Raw genomic sequence first — 19,876 nt, 5'->3', positions numbered from 1 at the left:
GTTGGAGCCCCAGAGCTGGATGCAGGACTGCACGGGGGGGTCTCACAAGAGCAGAGTAGAGGGGGAGAATCCCCTCCCTCAACCTGCTGGTCATGTTGCTGGTGATGCAGCCCAGGACATGCTTGGGTTTTTTACCTCAAATCTGCGTTGTTTATTTACCTGAAGGTATCTTGTTCCCTCAGGTGTCCTGCCCCTAGTACCTGTACATATCTAACCAGCAAGTACTGCCCCAGAACTTTTATGGCTTGGTCTTCTCTGTTTAGTGTGAAAAATCACAGGCTGTGCTTCCTTTATCCTACTCCAACGGCAGAGAAGGAAAACCCAAGGCAAACCCCCATGTTCTTGGCCCTTCCTTACCTCCATACGGCGAATGTCAATGGACAGCACAGTAGTGAAGAAAAACATCTGTAGAAAGAAGTCAGACACGAGGCCAACCACAGCAAAGAGGCAGAATTCCTGCATACGGGACACACAAATTAGCTATGGTGACAACAATAAGTATTCCAACTTCAGAAAAAGGAAAACTCAGCAAACTCTTGCCCAGAGTGCAGGCCTGGGCGTATCTGACTGACAAATTCTGTAATCCATAACTTGTAATAGCTGAGAGTTTCATGCTAGGAATGCCTGTGTGAAAACTCAAGAGTGTATTTACTCGGATTCACACTCATTGTTCTTCGTAGCCATAAAACATCACAGCACCATAAGAAAAACCAGCAGAGGATGTTTTCCCAGTTCACAAACCCATGGCAGGGCTCCAGCCAGAGCTCTCAGCCTCCAGCATTGAGTTTCCTGCCTTTTATCAATAAACCTCCACCCTGATTTAAAATTCCTCTGGGAACACAGGTTGCCCAGGAACCGCATCAATCTCTCTCCAACCATAGACGGACCACGGAAGTCCTGTACCCCTGTGTACTTGTTTGTAGTCATCCTCCAGGGCTCCAACTAAAAAGGTTCTGCTTAAATCACACTTTTGGCTAACGTCTGTTCGATGGGCAAATTTCGCCCCTGGAAAAGAAGTCCCATACCCACCCTCAAGAGTTCTCTAAATAACAAATAGATGGGAAAAAGCCGGTGCTCATGAATTTCCTGTAATGCTCTGCTTTCCCCAGCAGGTGTCACTGCAGAAACAATGACAGAATCCTAGAATCCTAGAATGGTTTGGGTTGGAAAGGACATTCAAAGCTCATCCAGTTCCAATCCCTTGCCACGGGCAGGGACACCTTCCTGCTCCAAGCCCCATCCAACCTGGCCTTGAACATTGCCAGGGATGGGGCAGCCACAGCTTCTCTGGGCAACCTGTACCAGGGCCTCACCACCCTCACAGGGAAGAACTTCTTCCTCAGATCTCATCTCAATCTCCCTTCTGTCAGTTTAAAGCCATTCCCCCTTGTCCTGTCCCTTCCTGCCCTTGCCAAAAGCCCCTCTCCAGCTTTCTTGTTGGCCCCTTTAGGCACTTGAAGCTGCTCTGAGGTCTCCCCAGAGCCTTCTCTTCTCCAGGCTGAACACGCCCAGCTCTCTCAGCCTGTTTCCATAGCAAAGGTGCTCCAGCTCTCGGAGCATCTTTGTGGTTTCCTCTACATTCACTCCAATAGCTACATATCCTTCTTATGTTGGTGGCGGTCATGGTGAGCTTCTCATGAACCAACACCCCTAAGTCGTTCTCCTCAGGGCTGCTCTCAACCTAGTCTCCCCCAGCCAGTTTTTGTGCTTGGAATTGCCCTGATCTAGGTGCAGGACCTCACACTTGGCTTTGTAGAGCTTCATGAGGTTTGCACTGTCCCACTTCCCAAAATAAGGATTAAAAGATTCTGCTCAGCACCAGAAATGCAGTCAGCTCCCAAGTCCCTCTGTAAAACAAATGCACACTCTTGCCCTAATCCCTGTTAGTGCCAAGGGCCATCCCCTCTCCCCACTACACTCAAAACTTCACAGCAACTTAGAATTAAAGTATTTGGAGAAGCAGCTTGTTTCCCTTGAAGGTACAAATTCCTGTCAGGACCCAAAAAAGACCTTGTAAAAATGGGGAGATTAAGAGCTGAACGTAAGCAGGAGTAAAAATGCTTGGGCTAAACAAAAGACTACAGAATCTGGCCCCCACTTGCAGGACAGAGCTGGCAGACACCCACTGCTGTTCACTGCCTGCGCTGGTGCCCCAAGGGTGGCATTCACACTGCCTGCAGACCAAGCCAGGCCACATCCAGCTAAGAGGAAGGAGAGAAGCCGCAGAGATTGATTTTTGTTCTTCTCCTTCATATGTCCATCCCAGCACCTTCCTGGAAGCCAACATCAGTCCAGTGAAATGAAAAGGGTGGCATGACAGGCTACCTAAAACCTTCAAAGAAACCTTGAAGCCTCCCCATCCTGTCCAAACTGTTCTTGAAACATAAGCAATCAACAGATACATCTGACACAGGGTTTTGAAAGCACAAGGCTGAAAACTCAACCCAGATTTCTCTCTGGGAGAAAACCAGAAGGAAAGCAACATCCATCTGGATTTCACCCAGACCTTGGCAAACACAGGCTCCCCCAGTGGCAGGCTCTGCATGGAGAGAGATGAATTCTGTTAATGCTTCCACTTACTCCACACAGAATCAGGCACCTGAAGCTGCTACCCTGGAAATCTACAAACTTCTTACACTCGAATACTGCAAACCCTATGGCAAACCCCAAAGTTACTTCAGCGGGTGCAGAATGGGCTGTTGGCGTGTGACCTTCAGAAGAAGGTAGCAAATAAGAGATGGAAAGCACAGGATGAGGGCCTTCAACAGCAACACAGTGCCAGGAGAAGAGGGGTCTCTGCACACATGCAATGCAAGGCAAAAGCATTTCATTGCTGCTCACAGTTATGAGAGAAGGTGTCCCTTCCCCTGGCAGGGGGTTGGAACTGGATGAGCTTTAAGGTTTCTTCCAACCCAGACCATGCTATGATTCTATGAATTAAGTGGATGCACAGTTCTCACCTGAAGCCAAACTATTTTAGGACAAGGACAGCCATGGCAAACATAGAAAATTCCTTTCTGCTACATGAGTTGCACTAGAGTAACTGATTAAAATAAGACCCATTACAGCCCTTGGGGCAGGCGAGAGCCTTCAGCAGAGAAATGCCTCCCTCTTTTGTCATTCCCCATACCAGAGAGCACCTGCATGACCCCAGCACCTCATAGCCTGAGCAAAGGTCCCTGCCAGATTTACGCAGCCTGGCTCTCTTCCTGCCAGATTTCCTTGGACTCTGCGACGTGACTACAGCACATTATCTGTACAGTGTCCTTCACTCTCAAGGACCAAGATAAGGGCTTGTACCAGCCTTCAGCAGAGCAGCTGTTAAGTCTTTTAACAGAGAGCATCCCTGCCGGATTCCTCCTCTGGAGAAAGCAAGCATCCAAGGAAAGACAGGATCATGGGGACAGCAGAGACTGGATTAGCAAAGGGTAGATTTAGATTAGACACTAGGAAGAAGTTCTTCCCTGTGAGGGTGGTGAGGCCCTGGCACAGATTGCCCAGAGAAGCTGCGGCTGCCCCATCCCTGGCAGTGCTCAAGGCCAGGTTGGATGGGGCTGTAAGTGGAAGGTGTCCCTGCCCATAGCAGGGGGTTGGAACCAGGTAAGCTTTAAGATCCCTTCAATCCAAACCCTGTGACTCTATTCTATATCATCACATGTGTCAAAACACTGTCATAGGCAGGAGTACTTTAATAGAGATAACACAGGGGTGGGGGCATTCTGTCACTGCTTCCCATAGTTCTACTGACCCCACCACCTGACTCTGCCTTGTCCCTTTGATCACAACTCCTCTATCTCCTGTCACCAGTGCACTGTGCAAGCTCCTCTCCAGCAGAGAGCAACACGAGATGTGACCTGTCGCGGCAGTGTCCCCATGGCAGGGTTGCTAGCACTACACTCGCTCCACAGACACCGTCAGATTTCACTTTCTGAGGTTAAGCAACATAGCCATGAAACAAGAGGCCAAAAGATACTGATACAGCACATGAATGAGCCCAGTTTAGACCCAAAGGATGGATCGTGTCAATGTCTGAGCTGAGCAGTCTCTGCAATCAGCTTCAAATACAAACAAGATCTGGCCATGACAGATGGCCAGCTGTAGCCTGGGGATTTCCACTAAAGCTCCTCTTTTGCTGTCCTCTTGGGATACTGAGAGAGCAGCTCAGGAACCGCCAAGTTCAACTTGGAATGCTCCAGTCCCACCTGAATGTTTAATCCTCTTAGATTATCCTAGGCTTTAATCTGCAGGCCCTACTGGGGAGTCCCTGATGTTAAAGCAAGGATACACACAACTCACCCCACTCATGAAGGCCACCTACACGGTGGCCAGCGACAACCTAGTGAGGTCCCAGAGTAGCCTCCAGCTTATGCAGACACTGGGTGCTCCTGCCTTTGCTTGCTGACTGCACCTGCTAGGAATTTCCAGAGAGAATGGGCTGACAGCTCCCTGAAGTCTGGATGCAGAGGTGCTATAGCATTAGTGATGAGGATTTGTCTAGGCAGCACTGCCAGTCAGGTGGCCCACCAGGAGCAAGCCCTGTGTGGTCAAGGATCAGAAATCAAATGCCATCAGGCTCCTGATACAACTCAGCAAGCACAGTCCTAAAAAGGGAGCTGTGCAGCAGAGAAAGCAACACACTGTGAGGCAGTAGACCTGGATGCTATTTTCAGTGCAACACAGACCTAACGACATGACCCCTGACAGATCATTCTACCTTGAGGTTTTGGTTTACCCACCCATGAAAACAGAGGCGGTGGTATCAGTGATTGCAAAAACCCATAGATTTGTCAGTCTGGCAAAAGAGCTCCAGGCGGGCTGCCCACCCTAATTTGTAAAGCAGGTATTTTGCAGTAGGGTTTTGTTTTTTCCTTACATCCACTTACAAGGTGCAGCTCATGTGTCTGGGTCACCAGCAACTGGAGCATATCAGTGTTGGCGTGTGATCACTAGTGACTGTTGAGCCAAGCAGCTGCTGAGCAGAGTGAGTGGCCTGGGAGACAGGAATGTGTGTGTTCCTGAGCTACAGAGATGGAGGAGTTGGAAAACAGATAGACGAGGGGCTCCAGGCTAACTGCCAGAGGGACTGTGGGCAACTGAGAGACTCCAGAAAACAGTGCACAAAACAGTGCAAACTGAGACCAATCAATCACACTCACCTGGATGGCAGGGACAAGGGTGAAATACCCGATCAAGATAATCCCAAGCTCTGTTGCCATGTTCTTCATAATCGACCAGCTCTCATTGCTCAAACCTGGAGAAAGAACACCAAAAGGCAGGTAAAAGGAGACTGTTCACTAATAGACAGACATGAGCATAACAAAAAAGGAACCGAATTTTCTTTCTTCAAAATTAGGTATCTACAGACAATAGGCAAAAAGGCACTTTCAGACTAAAACTCCCCTGACCTATTTTGAATATCAAAGTCAAAGAGTTGGATTGCAGGCTCCCAATATCTTTATTCGTGGGATTATTTTGTCCCTGCTATACAAAACAGATGTGAACAGGCTGGAGAGGGTCCAGAGAAGAGCTACAAAAATGATCCAAGGACTGAGAAACTATGCTTTTTCAGCATAAAAAAAGGCTGAGAGAGCTGAGTTCAGCCTACAGAAAAGAAAGCTCAGGGGAGACCTTATCACCATGTTCCAGTATTTAAAGGGTGGCCATGAAGAACATGGAGACTCCCTTTTTACAGGGAGGGAGTTCCATGGAAAAGACAAGGGGTGATGGGCACAAGTTACACCTGGGGAGATTCCAGCTGACACAAGAGGAAAAATTTTCACACAGAGAACAATCAGCCGCTGGAATAATCTCCCAGGGAAGTGGTAACTTCCCAGTGTTGGACACAGCCAAAATTCAGCTAGACAGGGTGCTGGGCCACGCCTTGCCTAGAAAGGTTGGACCAAGGTGATCCTTGAGGTCCCTTCCAACCTGGGATTCTAGGATTCTGTGATTAGCATTAACTAAAGGGAGGTGAGGATGACCCTCAGCTCACAAAACAAATCTCCTGATTTAAGCAGTTAGAGGGGTCTGCACAGGGCAGTACAGGGATTCAGAAGTATAAAGGACTGAGGTTTTGAGCCCTGTTTTTGATCTAGGATACAAACCGTTTGTGGTTTTAAAACTAGGTAGATTTTTCTGGGCATCCCTCTAGAATCTCTCTTCCCTGATGTTTAGAATCATCTTTTAAGTTTGCAAAGTCCATTCAGCCATGGTTTGAGCACACTCAAATCCTTACGCAGGTACAGAGTGCATACATATTAGGGAAGATAGTTTTGTCACAGACTCAGTAGAACTTCTTACGACCTGTGGACTGCCCTTAACAATATTCATGTCACAAGAGGTCAAGGTGCCAAATATCTATACCAGGAGATACAGTTCTCCCTTACCAATGCTTTTTAAACTTGTTCAGCCAATGCTTCAGTCTTTAAAATCAGTGCCCACAATTACAGGTTTCTATTAGCTCTTGGAATTAACAGTACAAAGATTAATAAATACAATTGACATTCCACACACACAGTCCTAGTTTCCTTCATAAACCAGAATTAAGATCATTCCCCATCTCCCAGTCCTTGGTTATCCAAATTTTCTCTCTCTTTAGCCGTTTTCCAGAGCAGAGCCGGCTGCATACCTTGGGCAATGCGTAGCTTCACTTCCAGGTCAACAGGCGTAGAGACAACTGACTTGGTGAGCACCAACACATTCTCTAGGCCAATCACTACAACCAGGTATGGAAATATCTCTCTAGAGGGAAAAGAACCAGAACTGAGAATGAGATCCTGGGTTGAAAAGACAGGAAGAATGCAAGTTAAGCAGCAAACACACATCCCAAAGCCAAGGTCAGGAAACACTATCCAGTGCTCTTAGCCAAATCCCTTCAGATAAAATATTACTCTACGATGAGGTAAGAGTTCTGTATTTCATCTGCTTTGGACAGACATTAACGTTTTTGCAAAGCTGCATCATTTGCTGAAAAATAGCCATTGCAGACCACCACTAAATTAGTCTTTAATGCTTCCCAGGGTTGGGACAGTGCCCTCAGGAAGTCTCTCCAGCGCCTAGTAGAAAGAGCTGCAAATGAAAAAGCAGGGACTTGGAACACCACCGCCAACAGACTCAGTGACAGTTAGCCAGCAGGAGAGCGTGACAACAAGAGGGTAGGGAGCATGGCCCACTGCTGACACTGAAAATCCTGCTAAATCAACAGCTAAGCATTACATTAAACGCAACTTCAAAAGTTAAGAGCTTGGGCAGTGCCTGGTGAAGGTACCCAGTGGGCAAAAGCTTCCATCCCTTGAAGCTGCTCTAAGTAATTGCCTCAGGCAATGAAGGAGACACATGATGACGCACTTCTCTGTTGGGAGGAGAAAGTACATGGAGCTCTGTTCTCCAGTACACCAGGTACCTCGGAAGCCACAACACTGATAACAACACGAAACCTGCATATGCTTATGCATATAAATAAATCCTGACACGGACAGTTACTACCCAAGAGTCAAGAAAACACACTGAAATGGATTTGCCCTTCATGAATATATGCACATACAAAAGTAAGATTACCCAAGGTAACCACCATGAATTTACTCAACTCTTCTTCTCACTCCTAAACTTTTTTCTCTCTTTTGAACGACTGGCAGTCCAAATCAGCGAGAAGAAGCTGTTCTGTGCCAGAACATGGTAGACAGTATATCTCTCCATTTCCCTCCAGCTAAACTTAAGCAAAACTAAAGCTTCCATTGCGGAGGGTACTGGATTTGTGCTGCGCTGGTATGTATGGATCCAAAAGGAGACTGCGTGCCTGCACTCACACCCCTTGGCACATCACTAACAGCCAAGACAGGTAAACGATAGGGTTCCAGAAGAACACCTCCTGCTTCGTGGCATCACCTGCTGTAACCCCAAGGGCCACCTTGCCAAACGCTGGTTTTGATCGCCTCTGGCCATCTGACACGAGCTTCAACAACATTTGCACACATACTGCTGCCAGCAGCCTGCGCCTTACAAGCTCAGCCGGGGAAAAACATCTGTCTGGAACCACTTCTGCTAACTCAGCTACTTCATGCCAGTTGATTCCTTGAACAAACAGCAAGCTGAAACAGCAAGACTGCCACTGAAAGCAAGATCACAGGAAAAATAACCCCAAAACCAAACAACCAAAAAACAAAATCCAAAGAAAAGAAAGCTGGAGAGGAGCTTTTGACAAGGGCCTGTAGGGATAGGACAAGGGGGAACAGCTTTAACCTGATAGAGGGGAGATTGAGATGAGTTGTGAAGAAGAAGCTCCTGGCATGCTCCTTCCTGGAAAGAGAAGGGGCGGAGAGAGGGTGGAGGCACATTTTAATTGATTTACAATGCCAGAGGGGAGATTTAGATGGGATCTAAGAAACAAGCTTTATTTTAATACCTTAGAAAAAACAGCAATGGAAAAGAGCTTATCATAAATACAAGTCCCATGAAAAACAAACACACCCACATCTGGAAGGCTGTGCTGTAAACAAAACAGATCAAAAAGGCTGAAAGCCAGATCAAAGTTGAACCATTCTCTGCACCCTATGCCAGCCAAACCCCAGCGTGCTGCACGGGTGTGTGACACACCAGGAACACTCCGCCTTCCATCAGGAATCAGGGAACTAGAGAGAAAGTGCTCTGGCAGGCACTGAGGAATCAGGAAAAGGTCACCACAAGTGAAAAAACAAACCAAACCTTGTCATCAGACCCCATCAGCATGGAATCCAAGGGTCTTCTGTGTAAATAAAGATGATTTATAAAGTATTGCAAGAATTAAGCAAAGAAATTTTGCTGGAAAATTAGATTATTTTTCTTTTTTTTTAGAAATAAGGACTGAATTAACTCTTGTTATCCTGTAGGATGGATAACTTAGTTTAGCCCTTCTGTATGACAACAGTAAGGGTGACAGTAAACACAGATCTTGATCATCGCTTTACCCATTCCCTTGGAACAGTTCCCATGTATCCACATCCAAATATTGCCTTTTTTCTTGTATTAAAACTACAAACTCCCAGTGGATCGCCTCTGTTTTATTTGTATAGCTCACCGAACAACAGAGTCTTGATCCCTAATTAAGGTTCCAAGGCACAACAGTGGTGAAACCAGAAACAACAACTATTGCATTTTCTGAAGTCAATTATTCATCACACTTTTTAGGCTTCTAGGAGAGGAATTCCTCCATCTAGGACTGGCTCCTGGTAAACTCTCCCCAGCACTCTCTCTGGGGGAGAGACTCACCCCTCAGGGGTCAGACTTTTCAGTGCTCCTGCACCATACAGCTTTAAGGACAGTGATGGCAATAAAAATGAGGGATATTTCCTTAACTACTTATGAAAGGGATCCGAAAGCCGGAAGATTCCAAAAGGAACTTTAATTAATGAGGAATGAACAGTGTAGAACTTGCGTAGGTGAGGTGCCAGTTAAGAGCCTTCTCAAGGGTTTTCAGCTTGACACAAATATAACACGTGGCAGTAACCCCGTAAGTCCCAGATGCCAATTCTGACATGCACAGGAACCCATTAAAAGAAGAGCAGACAACTATCAGTGCTGGATGCGAAGTCACCCTGGCAGCCTCCCAGACACACATACCACAGGTCAGCTCTGCCACCCTTAAAGATTTGCTGAGTATAATGTAACAAACCTCCCTCATCCAGAAGAAAGGTAACAAGTCCTTCTGAATGGCACAGCAAGTCACTGCAGGAGGAAGGTATGGGAGAGCCTATTTAGCTGCCAGGAAATCAAGTTATAAATAAAGTAAACAATTCCTTCTGCTTTAGGCAGAAAAAGCCAACTGCTATGCAATAAAGCATCCCCAGGGAGACTGGGGCCCAGTCAGGTCTATTTGTTGGCCAGCAGAGAAACACATGGTCCTTCAGCCCTGGGAAGCATAATAATTTTGCATAGGAGTGTGTAAAAGAATATCACATAAGCTTATTTTAAAAACACCAGATCTTAAAGATTAAGCACTTAACAGCTGTTTTCAAATTATTTCACCTCCATCTGCCCTTCCTCAGGAAGAGGTCTGTTGCTGGAAACATACCCTCCATTAAGCGTAGGTGTCAAACCAAACAGCGTGCAGAGCCCAACGGACATGAGCAGAGAGCTGAGCACTGTCACCACCGCTGCCAGTGCCAGACCCCACTTCGATTTCACCATGTCAATTTTCCCTGAAATAAAGAATGCAAAGTCTTGGTTACCAAGTAAAAGAAGATAACTTATAAACACAAGAAGGGTTCCTCATCCTGACTTATTTCATCAGGTAGCTTAATACCCTGAACCCAGAAATAATGGTAGTTCAGCCTCAATGAAATGCGGCTCCCAGGCCCTCCCAGTGTGTAAGAAGTACAGTAACAAGGGAAGGACAGAGACATGCACAGCTTGCGGCTCAAACTAGCTCCAGTACAGCACTGCTGAGGCATAAAAAAGGCACTAACCACTGAATGTGGCTTGTTAAAGTCTAAAACCACCACCTCAAAACACGTATTTGATCTGTCTGACAATGAATTAGTCTCTCTAAACTGGAAAAATGTCATTACTAATGGATTTAAAGTTGCCTAAAACAGAAAGCTCCTCAGAAGACATCACAAAGAATACCACCACACTGCTAAGAGGGACAGACTAGCAGAAATCAGATAAACAGGACTATCAATTCTTTCCATGACAGTTCAGGGTACAATTTCAACACCACCTTTCCTGCCGAAACAGGAGGGAACTGCAGGGCACAGACAGGAGTCTCTCTTATCTGTAGGCAGGGAAAGGGCACCGCATCACTGATGCTGCACATAAATTCAGCTGGCAGGTGTGGAGGTGGCTCATTAGCTCGCTCTCCCCTCAGGTCTCTCCACCCCACAAACCTACGTGTGGAGAAGTAGATGTATGCGAAGAGTATAATGTAGGTGGTGACGAGGGGTATCAGCTCAGCAATGCCAATCTCTTCCTTGAAGTGGACATGAACGATGTTCTCCTCTCGCAGCGTGCAGTTAGGGCTGGGATGCAGCAGCTTGAGACGAGAGCGGAGGCTGCTGAGGAACCTGAGCCGGAAAGCGAGCAGGAGGATGTCAATTACACTGTACGCAACAACCAGCACATCATTCCGTGGAGAAACTCAGTGGGTATAGATCAAATAGGAAGAAGCTCCACAGATTCATAGGCTAACAAAGCATGGCTCTCTCTAGGCCTGACTCCTAAAGTCTATTCCTCTGAGGCACAAACTACATGTGCCATATCTCTACTGTGGCAACCTCACAGACCTTGATTTCTATGAAACAGGTAGCTGCGAAAACTCAGCTGGATGCTGGGAACATCAACAAGGGCATCACCAGCAGACGTAAAGATGTCATTGTCCTATTCAGCACTTGTCAGGGCACCCCTGGAATACTGTGTTCAGTTTTGGTCCCCATTATACGAAAAAGATGCGGACAGGTCTCAGGGGAGACCTCATCATCATGTTCGTATTTAAAGAGTGGCCACAAAGAACATGGAGACTCCCTTTTCACAGGGAGGGAGTCACATACAAAAGATGAGGGCTGATGGGCTCCAGTTACTCCTGGAGAGATTCCAATTGGATGCAAGAGGAAAAATTCTCACACTGAGAACAATCAGCCACTGGAATAATCTCCCCAGGGAAGTGGTGACTCCCCAACACTGGACACTGCTAAAATTCGGCTGGACAAGGTGCTGGGCCATGTAGGGTGAGCCATGCTTTCCCTAGAAGGGTTGGACCAGGTGATCCTTGAGGTCCCTTCCAACCTGGGATTCTAGGATTCAATGAAAACTGTCTAAAGCAAGGGCTCATCATCCAAAATCTCGGCCTTGGGGAACAGAATACACTGTAGACTCTATCATCCCCTGAATTTTATGTAATTACAGTTGATGAAAGGTGCTACATGACAGTCCTTGAGGCTGCAGGGTTCTTGCATGGGCAGCAGAAGAGAAAGTTTCAACTACAGTGCTGTCAATTCTATTCTAGGCATCCCTTGGGGAATTCTGTGCAGCACTGAGCAGAGTGTTTCGTCCTCAGATGCACTCAATCCAAGCCAGCTTTGCCAACGTTGCCAAAGGGGTTTCACAGGTGGTACCAGTTCAGTTAGCACTTACTGGAAAGCAAACGACTTGTAGCAGGAACTGGGTCAAAACAGACCTACTGGGCCTTGGCTGCAGCATGGCAGCTCTGTGTGCAGATGAAGCCATCATGGGAGGAACTCCCACTGGCACCTCTGGGCATTATATAGACTTCTTTTTTAGAAGAGAAACTGAGAATGGATAGTATTTCATTGCCCTAAAACACAGCAAGCTTTCTGCCAAAACCAGTGCCCTGTTTTTCTACAGCAATGTTCAGAAGATCCTAAAATACCCTAACCCACAAAAAAAATAGAGATTAAAGAAAAACATATCAATAAACAGAGCAGAGCAAACAGAAAATTAGCCAAGAATTGAACAAGGGATCCCTAACATAAAAATAGCACAGCCAAAGCTCCTTACCTGGAATCATATCGCTGGAGACCCAGGGTGACAGTGTATGATACCACTCGCTTCCTATTGTAGAGGTTCACCCCACTGTACTTCCCAGGGAGTCCAAACAACAGGTCTGCAAACACACAGTATGAATGGAACATTAGGATAACAACAAAATTGACAGGCTGAGTGGAAGATGTCCCTGACAAGACAAGAGGCAACAGGCGCAAATTAAACCACAGGCATTCCCTTCAAGCACAAGAAAAATCTTCCTGCGGCGAAGTTGTCTGTCATCAGCTTCTTCCTGACAGGGCATTCTGTAGCACACAGGTTCTGCCCTCTAATCCTGATCCATAAGTTCTCAACTAGATCATCACTTATTCCTAAGCAAAGCTCCACATGTTCCCCTGCTCACTCATGAAAGGACAATCCTCACCCTTCCAGCCTCTCCTTCCTGAAGAGTCTGTGTCCACGCACAGGAGCGCTCCAGTATTGCCTTGGAAGTATGCAAGGCCAGGTCGAACAGGGCTTAGAGCAACTTCATCTAGTGAAAAGTGTCCTTGCCTGTGGCAGGAGATTGGAACTGAATGAGCTTCAAGATCCCTTCCAACCCAAACCAGTCTGTGATTTTATGATTGTGAGCCACTTCACACCATCTCTGAGCTGGATGAGCTACATGCACCTCCAATTCCTCCTGTTTGCTCCTCCAACTCTGTGTGTTACTGTAAAGGCATGTCAAGAGGCCACCCAATTCGTCTTTCCACAGTGGAGACAGGCATTTCCTTTAAAGATGCAGCCAAAGAAAACCTTGGACACTTGGTTTTGTGCATGTCAGATGTGAAACAGAGGTTCCTGGCAGACCTTGCATTGCAAAAGGCTGTTTAATGTCTCTTCTGCTGATCTTGTGCACCAAAATGCAGACCTTAAAAACCAGGGATAATGATAACACTGACACTGTTCTCAGGAATTCCCAGGATATTGTGGAGCTCTATCTCATTTGTGCATGAGCTCTCAGAGAGGGTCCCTGTGCCTCCAAGCCCCAGTGTGCATACGCTCTGTATGCTCAAAAAGTAACCTTTAAACCAAACCTACTTTAGAGTTACAAACCCCTTTTTCAGACACATCATGTTAAAGGCTTCCTGACATTTACAAAGCTCCTTTAGAAGCAAACGAACAGCGTTTCCTCTGGCCTTATGGTACCACTAAAGTGTATGATCGCAGCCATGGTCAGAGGGTTTTCTTAATTAAGAGAGAAATATACTTTTATGATACTTGGGCTAAATGTGAGCAACTATGAGTGAGCACACAAGAGGCAGCAGGATGAATGTTCATTTACCAGTAATAATGAGGCAGTCTTGACAGACAATAGTATGAGGGACAAAGATGGGCTGGAGCACACAGAGTAAGAGGAACAAAAAGACTTGGACAACTTACCTGCTATTTTTACACCTACAGAAAGGAGTCTGACTGAGACTGTATTGCACAAATACAGAGCTGAGTTCAAATACAGATATAAAATGAGAGATGACATACATTTAGTTGCCTCATTTTGGATGCTGTAACAAAATGCCACTGCATTTGGTAATATTGGCAATCAAGATGTTGGAAGTACCAAGGACAAAACAGCAATGCAAGCTGTAAACATTTCTCAACAGCTTCTTTGGCACTTCAGCATCTTACCTTTGAGAGTAGCTGATGTTTGTAATGTCTTTGGTTCATGCTGGTGGATGGTTTTGATGATATCTGGGTCAGCATTGAATCGCTCACGATCGTTCTGCCAGAAGTTCCCTGGAGACAGTAATAGACAGCCATGTTCGGGGAGCAGATTCCGTAGCTTCTTGAGGCCAGGCAGAAGATCTGTTACCTGAAGGCAAACTTCCTCCAAGCTTTTGACACCAGAACTGAAACACAAACAGAAGTCAGACAATGCCATGTGTGTTGCAACTCTCACAAGCAAAAGGCAAATCTGCCAAAGTGAACTCAAGGACCCCACCACTCCAAGGACCCACACCATCATGCTACTGCTCTTGCTCTTCATAACTAAGGATCAAGAGCCTCAGTTTACAGACGAGGATCTCACTGTAACAGGTGTACAGACTCCAAAGGCCCATTATCTGGGGCCCCCAACATGTGAAGCTGTCGAAGTGAGTCCAGAGGAGGCCACGAAGATGCTCCAAGGGCTGGGGCACCTCTCCTATGGAGACAGGCTGAGAGAGCTGGGCATGTTCAGCCTGGAGAAGGCTCCAGGGACACATTAGAACAGCTTCCAGTGCCTAAAGGGACTGACAAGAAAGCTGGAGAGGGGCTTTTGACAAGGGCAGGAAGGGACAGGACAAGGAGGAATGGCTTTAAACTAACACAGATTTAAATTTAGATGAGATCTGAGGAAGAAGTTCTTCCCTGTGAGGGTGGTGAGGCCCTGGCACAGGTTGCCCAGAGAAGCTGTGGCTGCCCCATCCCTGGCAGTGTTTAAGGCCAGGTTGGATGGGACTTGGAGCAACCTGGTCTAGTGGAAGGTGTCTCTCTCTATAAAAAGGGGTTGGAACTGGAAGAGCTTTAAGGTCCCTTCCAACCTAAATTATTCTGGGATTCTAAGATTCTGGTATTATCAGTTCTCTGCACACTGTCAGGCCACACAGCTTTCCCACTTCAGCCATAATAGGTTCCACATTTATGACACCTCCAGTCTACAGAGAAACTATCCCCCTGGAATTCTTCAAAGACCCTTAACTCCTCTGCATGCTTCTTTCCATATATTCAAAGGGATATTTACAGAAATCTTTACTAACCCTGCTCAGGTGGGTTAAGGTGTACAGAGGCCTCTAAAATGTACAAAGGATTCAATATCTGCAACTGTGTAAAATGTGTTCAGAATTCCTCTCTATTGTATGGAAAAGAAAATGCCTTACAGGTTCAGAAATTAATAGACGTTTAACTGGTATGAAATGGAACTTGTGTTTGTTCCCAAGATTCATTTAAGACAATTACATAACCCTTATCAACTAGTAACTAATACAAGACTCAATTTGGGCTTACAACAGGATCTGACGGTGAAGGTCTGGTGATAAAACCTGTCAGCACGCCATTTGACTAGACAAGGAAAGCTGCCAGTCCAAAAGAAAACACTTCCCTCAACACGACACAGGCAGCTGGTGGGATTTGCACAGGAAGTGTGTATTAAACAGAGATGAATTAAAGACACAAGAGACCAGTCTTCCCTGGCTCCAGTACTGCAGATTACAGAGAAGGTGGCTCCCGAAGAGAAGTAATTTATGGTCCTACTGTAAAATGGCTTCTCTAGAGAAGGTTTTTTTTCTGTAATGACTACATAAAGCAAACATAGAAACCAGACAGTGATGATTTCTGTTATTCCCTTGTGAAAACTCCCTTCAGAATCTATATCCTGTCACTATATGGCAAGATACTTTGAAAAGTCCCAGCTGTCAAAAGAAAATACTAGAATATATGCTCAAATATACTGTGTTTATAAGAACAGAAGATTTCTGAAAAATAATTTCAAGGAACTGATGCAGCAATGCCTCTGATAATAGCTCCAGGAAGAGTAAGACATCTATCGTTTTGTATCTCAGCTTTAGCGAACTCTGAAACCTAACAGTGATCACAGAATCCCAGAATGGTTTGGGCTGGAAAGGACCTCCAAGCTCATCCAGTTCCAAACCCCATGCCATAGGCAAGGACACCTTCCACTAGACCAGGTTGCTACAAGCCCCTTCCAACCTGGCCTTGAACGCTGCCAGGGATGGGGCAGCCACAGCTTCTCTGGGCAACCTGTGCCAGGGCCTCACCACCCTCACAGGGAAGAACTTCTTCCTCAGATCCCATCTCAATCTCCCCTCTGTCAGTTTAAAGCCATTCCCCCTTGTCCTGTCCCTACCTGCCCTTGTCAAAAGCCCCTCTCCAGCTTTCTTGTTGGCCTTTTTAGGCACTGGAGCTGCTTTAAGGTCTCCCTGGAGCCTTCTCTTCTCCAGGCTGAATGAGCCCAGCTCTCTCAGCCTGTCTCCATAGGAGAGGTGATTCAGCCCTTGGAGCATCTCTGTGGCCTCCTTTGGACTTACTCCATCAGTTCCACATTTTTTTCATGTTGGGTGCCCCAGAGCTGGATGCAGGACAGCAGGTGATAACAGTTTATACTGCAGATAAGCCTGTTTACACTCATGCAAGAAGCTAATGCACACAGCCAGTGTCCCTGCCAGTACACTGCTGATGCAGAGTGATACCAAAGAACATGACCTTGAAGCAAACTACAAATTTCATGTCACTTCTGACGTTCCTTCAAACGATGAGTGCTCCAAGTTTCAGCAAGCTTACAGTGGATGACAATATAATTACCTTGTGTTTCCTATTCTTGTCAATAACCTTCAGCTCCTTCTGTACTTTAGTACAAAAGAATGCTTTTTTTTAACATTAAGAAAATCAGCTGCACTTAAGTTTGATACTGAGAAAAGCACCTGACCACAAGGCACTTGATAACACCTTTTGAGATAATTTCAGAATTTATACTGAAGTTAGATGTTTCCTGTAATATCTGAGTCTGTCACCAAAATGGGAGCCTTTTCCCAAGGTTTAGGTCTAAGTGCTCAAGTCTCTTTCTTCTGGTGGCCATGGAAGTTTAATTTTGCCTCCATAATGCATCAGCATTTATCAAGGGCACCACCAAGGAGAGATAAGGACAAGACAACACGTGTCCCAGGAGCAAGCTGTTTCTACCTTGACAATCAGTAATTGGCAACTATATACAGATCACTATCTACAGTGACACGTGATAAAGGAGGAGATGAGGCAGAAACACAGGAAGAATGTCAGCCCCAAGGCTGTGTGAGCTGGTGGGGAAGAGCTCCACGTTTGACATTGTAAATGGCATTCATAAAAAATGAGCACACAGAGAGCAGGTACCTAGCTTGCAAGGGCAGGTTTAAAGGAAAAAGGACAAATCATCACACAGAGCAGTGAAGTGGCCACTCTAAAAAATAAGCACTGAAGGATGCTGCCAAGGAAGTAGGAAGAAGCAGTAAATCTTCCCTACTTGTGTGAGTTGCAGGACAAAGAATGAAGAAAGCTCGGAGCTGAAAAGCTGGGAGATGATCAGACTCTAATCTCCCCATTTGTCACCACACTTCACCTGTTCTTAGCACCATCACTCTCCCTGAATACAGACTGACAAGTAGGAAAGCCCTTCTGCCCTTAGAATTAAGCCCAGCCAGACACTTCACCACAGATGAAGACTTAGAACTCGAAGGAAAACTATTAAAACAAACAAACAAAAAAAAACCAGAGGCAATTTAATGTGTAGAAAATACTTCTTGGTTTATCAAGAGAGAACATGCCAAACTCATCTGAGCTCTTCTAGAAATGCCTCCCTTGTTGCATGGGGAAAGCACAGCAGCTCTCATCTACCTGAGCCCAAAGAAAGCTTTTGTTGCAGCACCACACAGAAAATGCTTTATTTTACAAGAAGACACAAAAATTAGCACAAAAATGGTGATGCGGTAAAAAACCAGGTTAACAGAAAATTGGTGATGGAGCTGCTGAAAGGGGAACCACCAGTACTGAGGAAAACAACATGGAATTTCACACAGGCAGTTCAGAGAACCAGGATTATTATATGTTTTTCTTTATAATCTTGGAAGAAGACACAGAGACGTCTGCCAGTAACACAAAATAAAGAAACCCTGTTGATACAGAAAGAGAATAAAATATCTGAACTGGATCATGTAAGGGCTGGAATAAACTTAATCCCATTTCTATTAACAATACAAAGTGCACCTGGGGACTCTAAAGAACTTCTGCTCTAACCTTCCAGCTCATTAGCTGGAAATGACGAGAGGGACATGGAGATGTTAATCACTTTATAATGTGTAAAAGTGATGTGACCAGCCATGAAAAAAGGACCTGCAGTCTAGTATTTCAGGAAAAGCTTTTCCATGGAAAATAACACACAAATGAGACTTCTCTGAGAATAGTGTGTACAATTCTAACTCCCACAATCAGGAATGATACGTTAAAAACAGTCCCAAAAGGAGCAACCAGTGTGACACCCTGAATACAGAGACAGCCTACTGGAGTAAGCACAGAGTCTTATAAGTTTAGCTTAACAAATGAGGATTTGGGGTGAGGGGTATGAGTTCTCCCTGTAAATATATGAAACAGAGGAAAGCTATTGTACAAAGACTGTGTCAGGACAAAATAAAGCATGTTTAAGCTGGTCTTAAACAGAGCCAAAGTGAAAAGTCAGGAGAACATCCCCAACCATGTGGAAGTCTAGAATCCTAGAATGGTTTGGACATTTTAGGAAGGGACCTTAAAGCTCATCCAGTTCCAAACCCCATGCCACAGGCAGGGACACCTTCCACCAGACCAGGTTGTTCCAAGCTGCATCCAACCTGGCCTTGAACACTGCCAGGGATGGGGCAGCCACAGCTTCTCTGGGCAACCTGTGCCAGGGCCTCACCACCCTCACAGGGAAGAACTTCATCCTCACATCTCATCTCAATCTCCCCCCTGTCAGTTTAAAGCCATTCTCCCTTGTCCTGTCCCTACCTGCCCTTGTCAAAAGCCCATCTCCAGCTTTCTTGTTGACCCCTTTAGGCACTGAAAGCTGCTCTAAGATCTCCCCAGAGCCTTCTCCAGGCTGAACAAGCCCAGCTCTCTCAGCCTGTCTCTATAGCACAGGTGCTCCAGCCTATGAAGAAGAATTCACAAAATGAGTAAGAGTTTCACAATAGACACAGTGGGGTTAAAAGAACTTCCCTTAATAGGAAGTTTGCATGCTTACAGAGGGAAAACACAACGCTACTATTTTTTGTAACATGTATAGCCTTGGCAGCCCCCTTCACACCTCTCTGCCAAGACTCCAACTGGAAGGTTCCTGACAGTTACCAGTGACTAGAGGACAGGCACACTCTTCGTGCAAAAGCTGAACACAGGACAAGGGAGAATGTCTTTAAGCTGAAAGAGTGGAGATTTAAGGTCCCTTCCAACCCAAACCATTCTAGGATTCTATGACTATGATAACCTGCCCTACATGCAGCATTAATACAATGTCACTTATTTGCAGTGACCTCTCATTTTCTTTTAATTTTGAGAATCTTAAATATTCAAAGCTAATAATCAGAACTACGAGGCAGTAATTGAGAAGATGGGTGTGTAAGCCAGTGGGTCAGTCTGCCTTCTACACAACCCGTAATGAATAGTAATTACCTGTCTCTCAGGGCATGGTTTCTAATCTCCTCCACTAGCTGGAAGACGCGGGAGAGGGGTGAACGAAATACATCCACAGCAAGGAAGTTCTTCTGCCATGGGGACACAGTAGCTTTCACAAAGATCTGCTGGATGTAGGCCACCGGAGCACCAACATACTGTGGGGAAAACCAGAGGGAGAATGAAAACATACGGTGAG

At 45.8% G+C, this 19,876-nt stretch overlaps 1 protein-coding gene across 1 annotated transcript in view; it reads right to left on the bottom strand.

Annotated features, from left to right (window-relative positions):
* The window catches only part of SCAP (SREBF chaperone), a 63,186-nt gene that overhangs the window by 12,269 nt on the left and 31,041 nt on the right, over positions 1-19,876 (bottom strand). The window contains exons 4-11 of the mRNA XM_057402826.1: positions 19,678-19,835; positions 14,140-14,360; positions 12,487-12,592; positions 10,864-11,036; positions 10,046-10,172; positions 6,629-6,741; positions 5,157-5,251; positions 358-456 (exon numbers count right to left, since the gene is read on the bottom strand). Of these exons, the coding sequence (XP_057258809.1) occupies positions 358-456; positions 5,157-5,251; positions 6,629-6,741; positions 10,046-10,172; positions 10,864-11,036; positions 12,487-12,592; positions 14,140-14,360; positions 19,678-19,835 (1,092 nt within the window). The remainder of the gene's footprint in view (positions 1-357; positions 457-5,156; positions 5,252-6,628; positions 6,742-10,045; positions 10,173-10,863; positions 11,037-12,486; positions 12,593-14,139; positions 14,361-19,677; positions 19,836-19,876) is intronic.

This window comes from Pezoporus wallicus, unplaced genomic scaffold, assembly GCF_028554395.1.
Source record: "Pezoporus wallicus isolate ANWC-B61680 ecotype Strahan unplaced genomic scaffold, APGP_CSIRO_Pwel_v1 contig_8057, whole genome shotgun sequence".
Classification (NCBI taxonomy): Eukaryota; Metazoa; Chordata; class Aves; order Psittaciformes; family Psittacidae; genus Pezoporus; species Pezoporus wallicus.
Note: the sequence above shows the minus strand (reverse complement) of the source record. Positions and strands in the feature narration are given on the sequence as shown.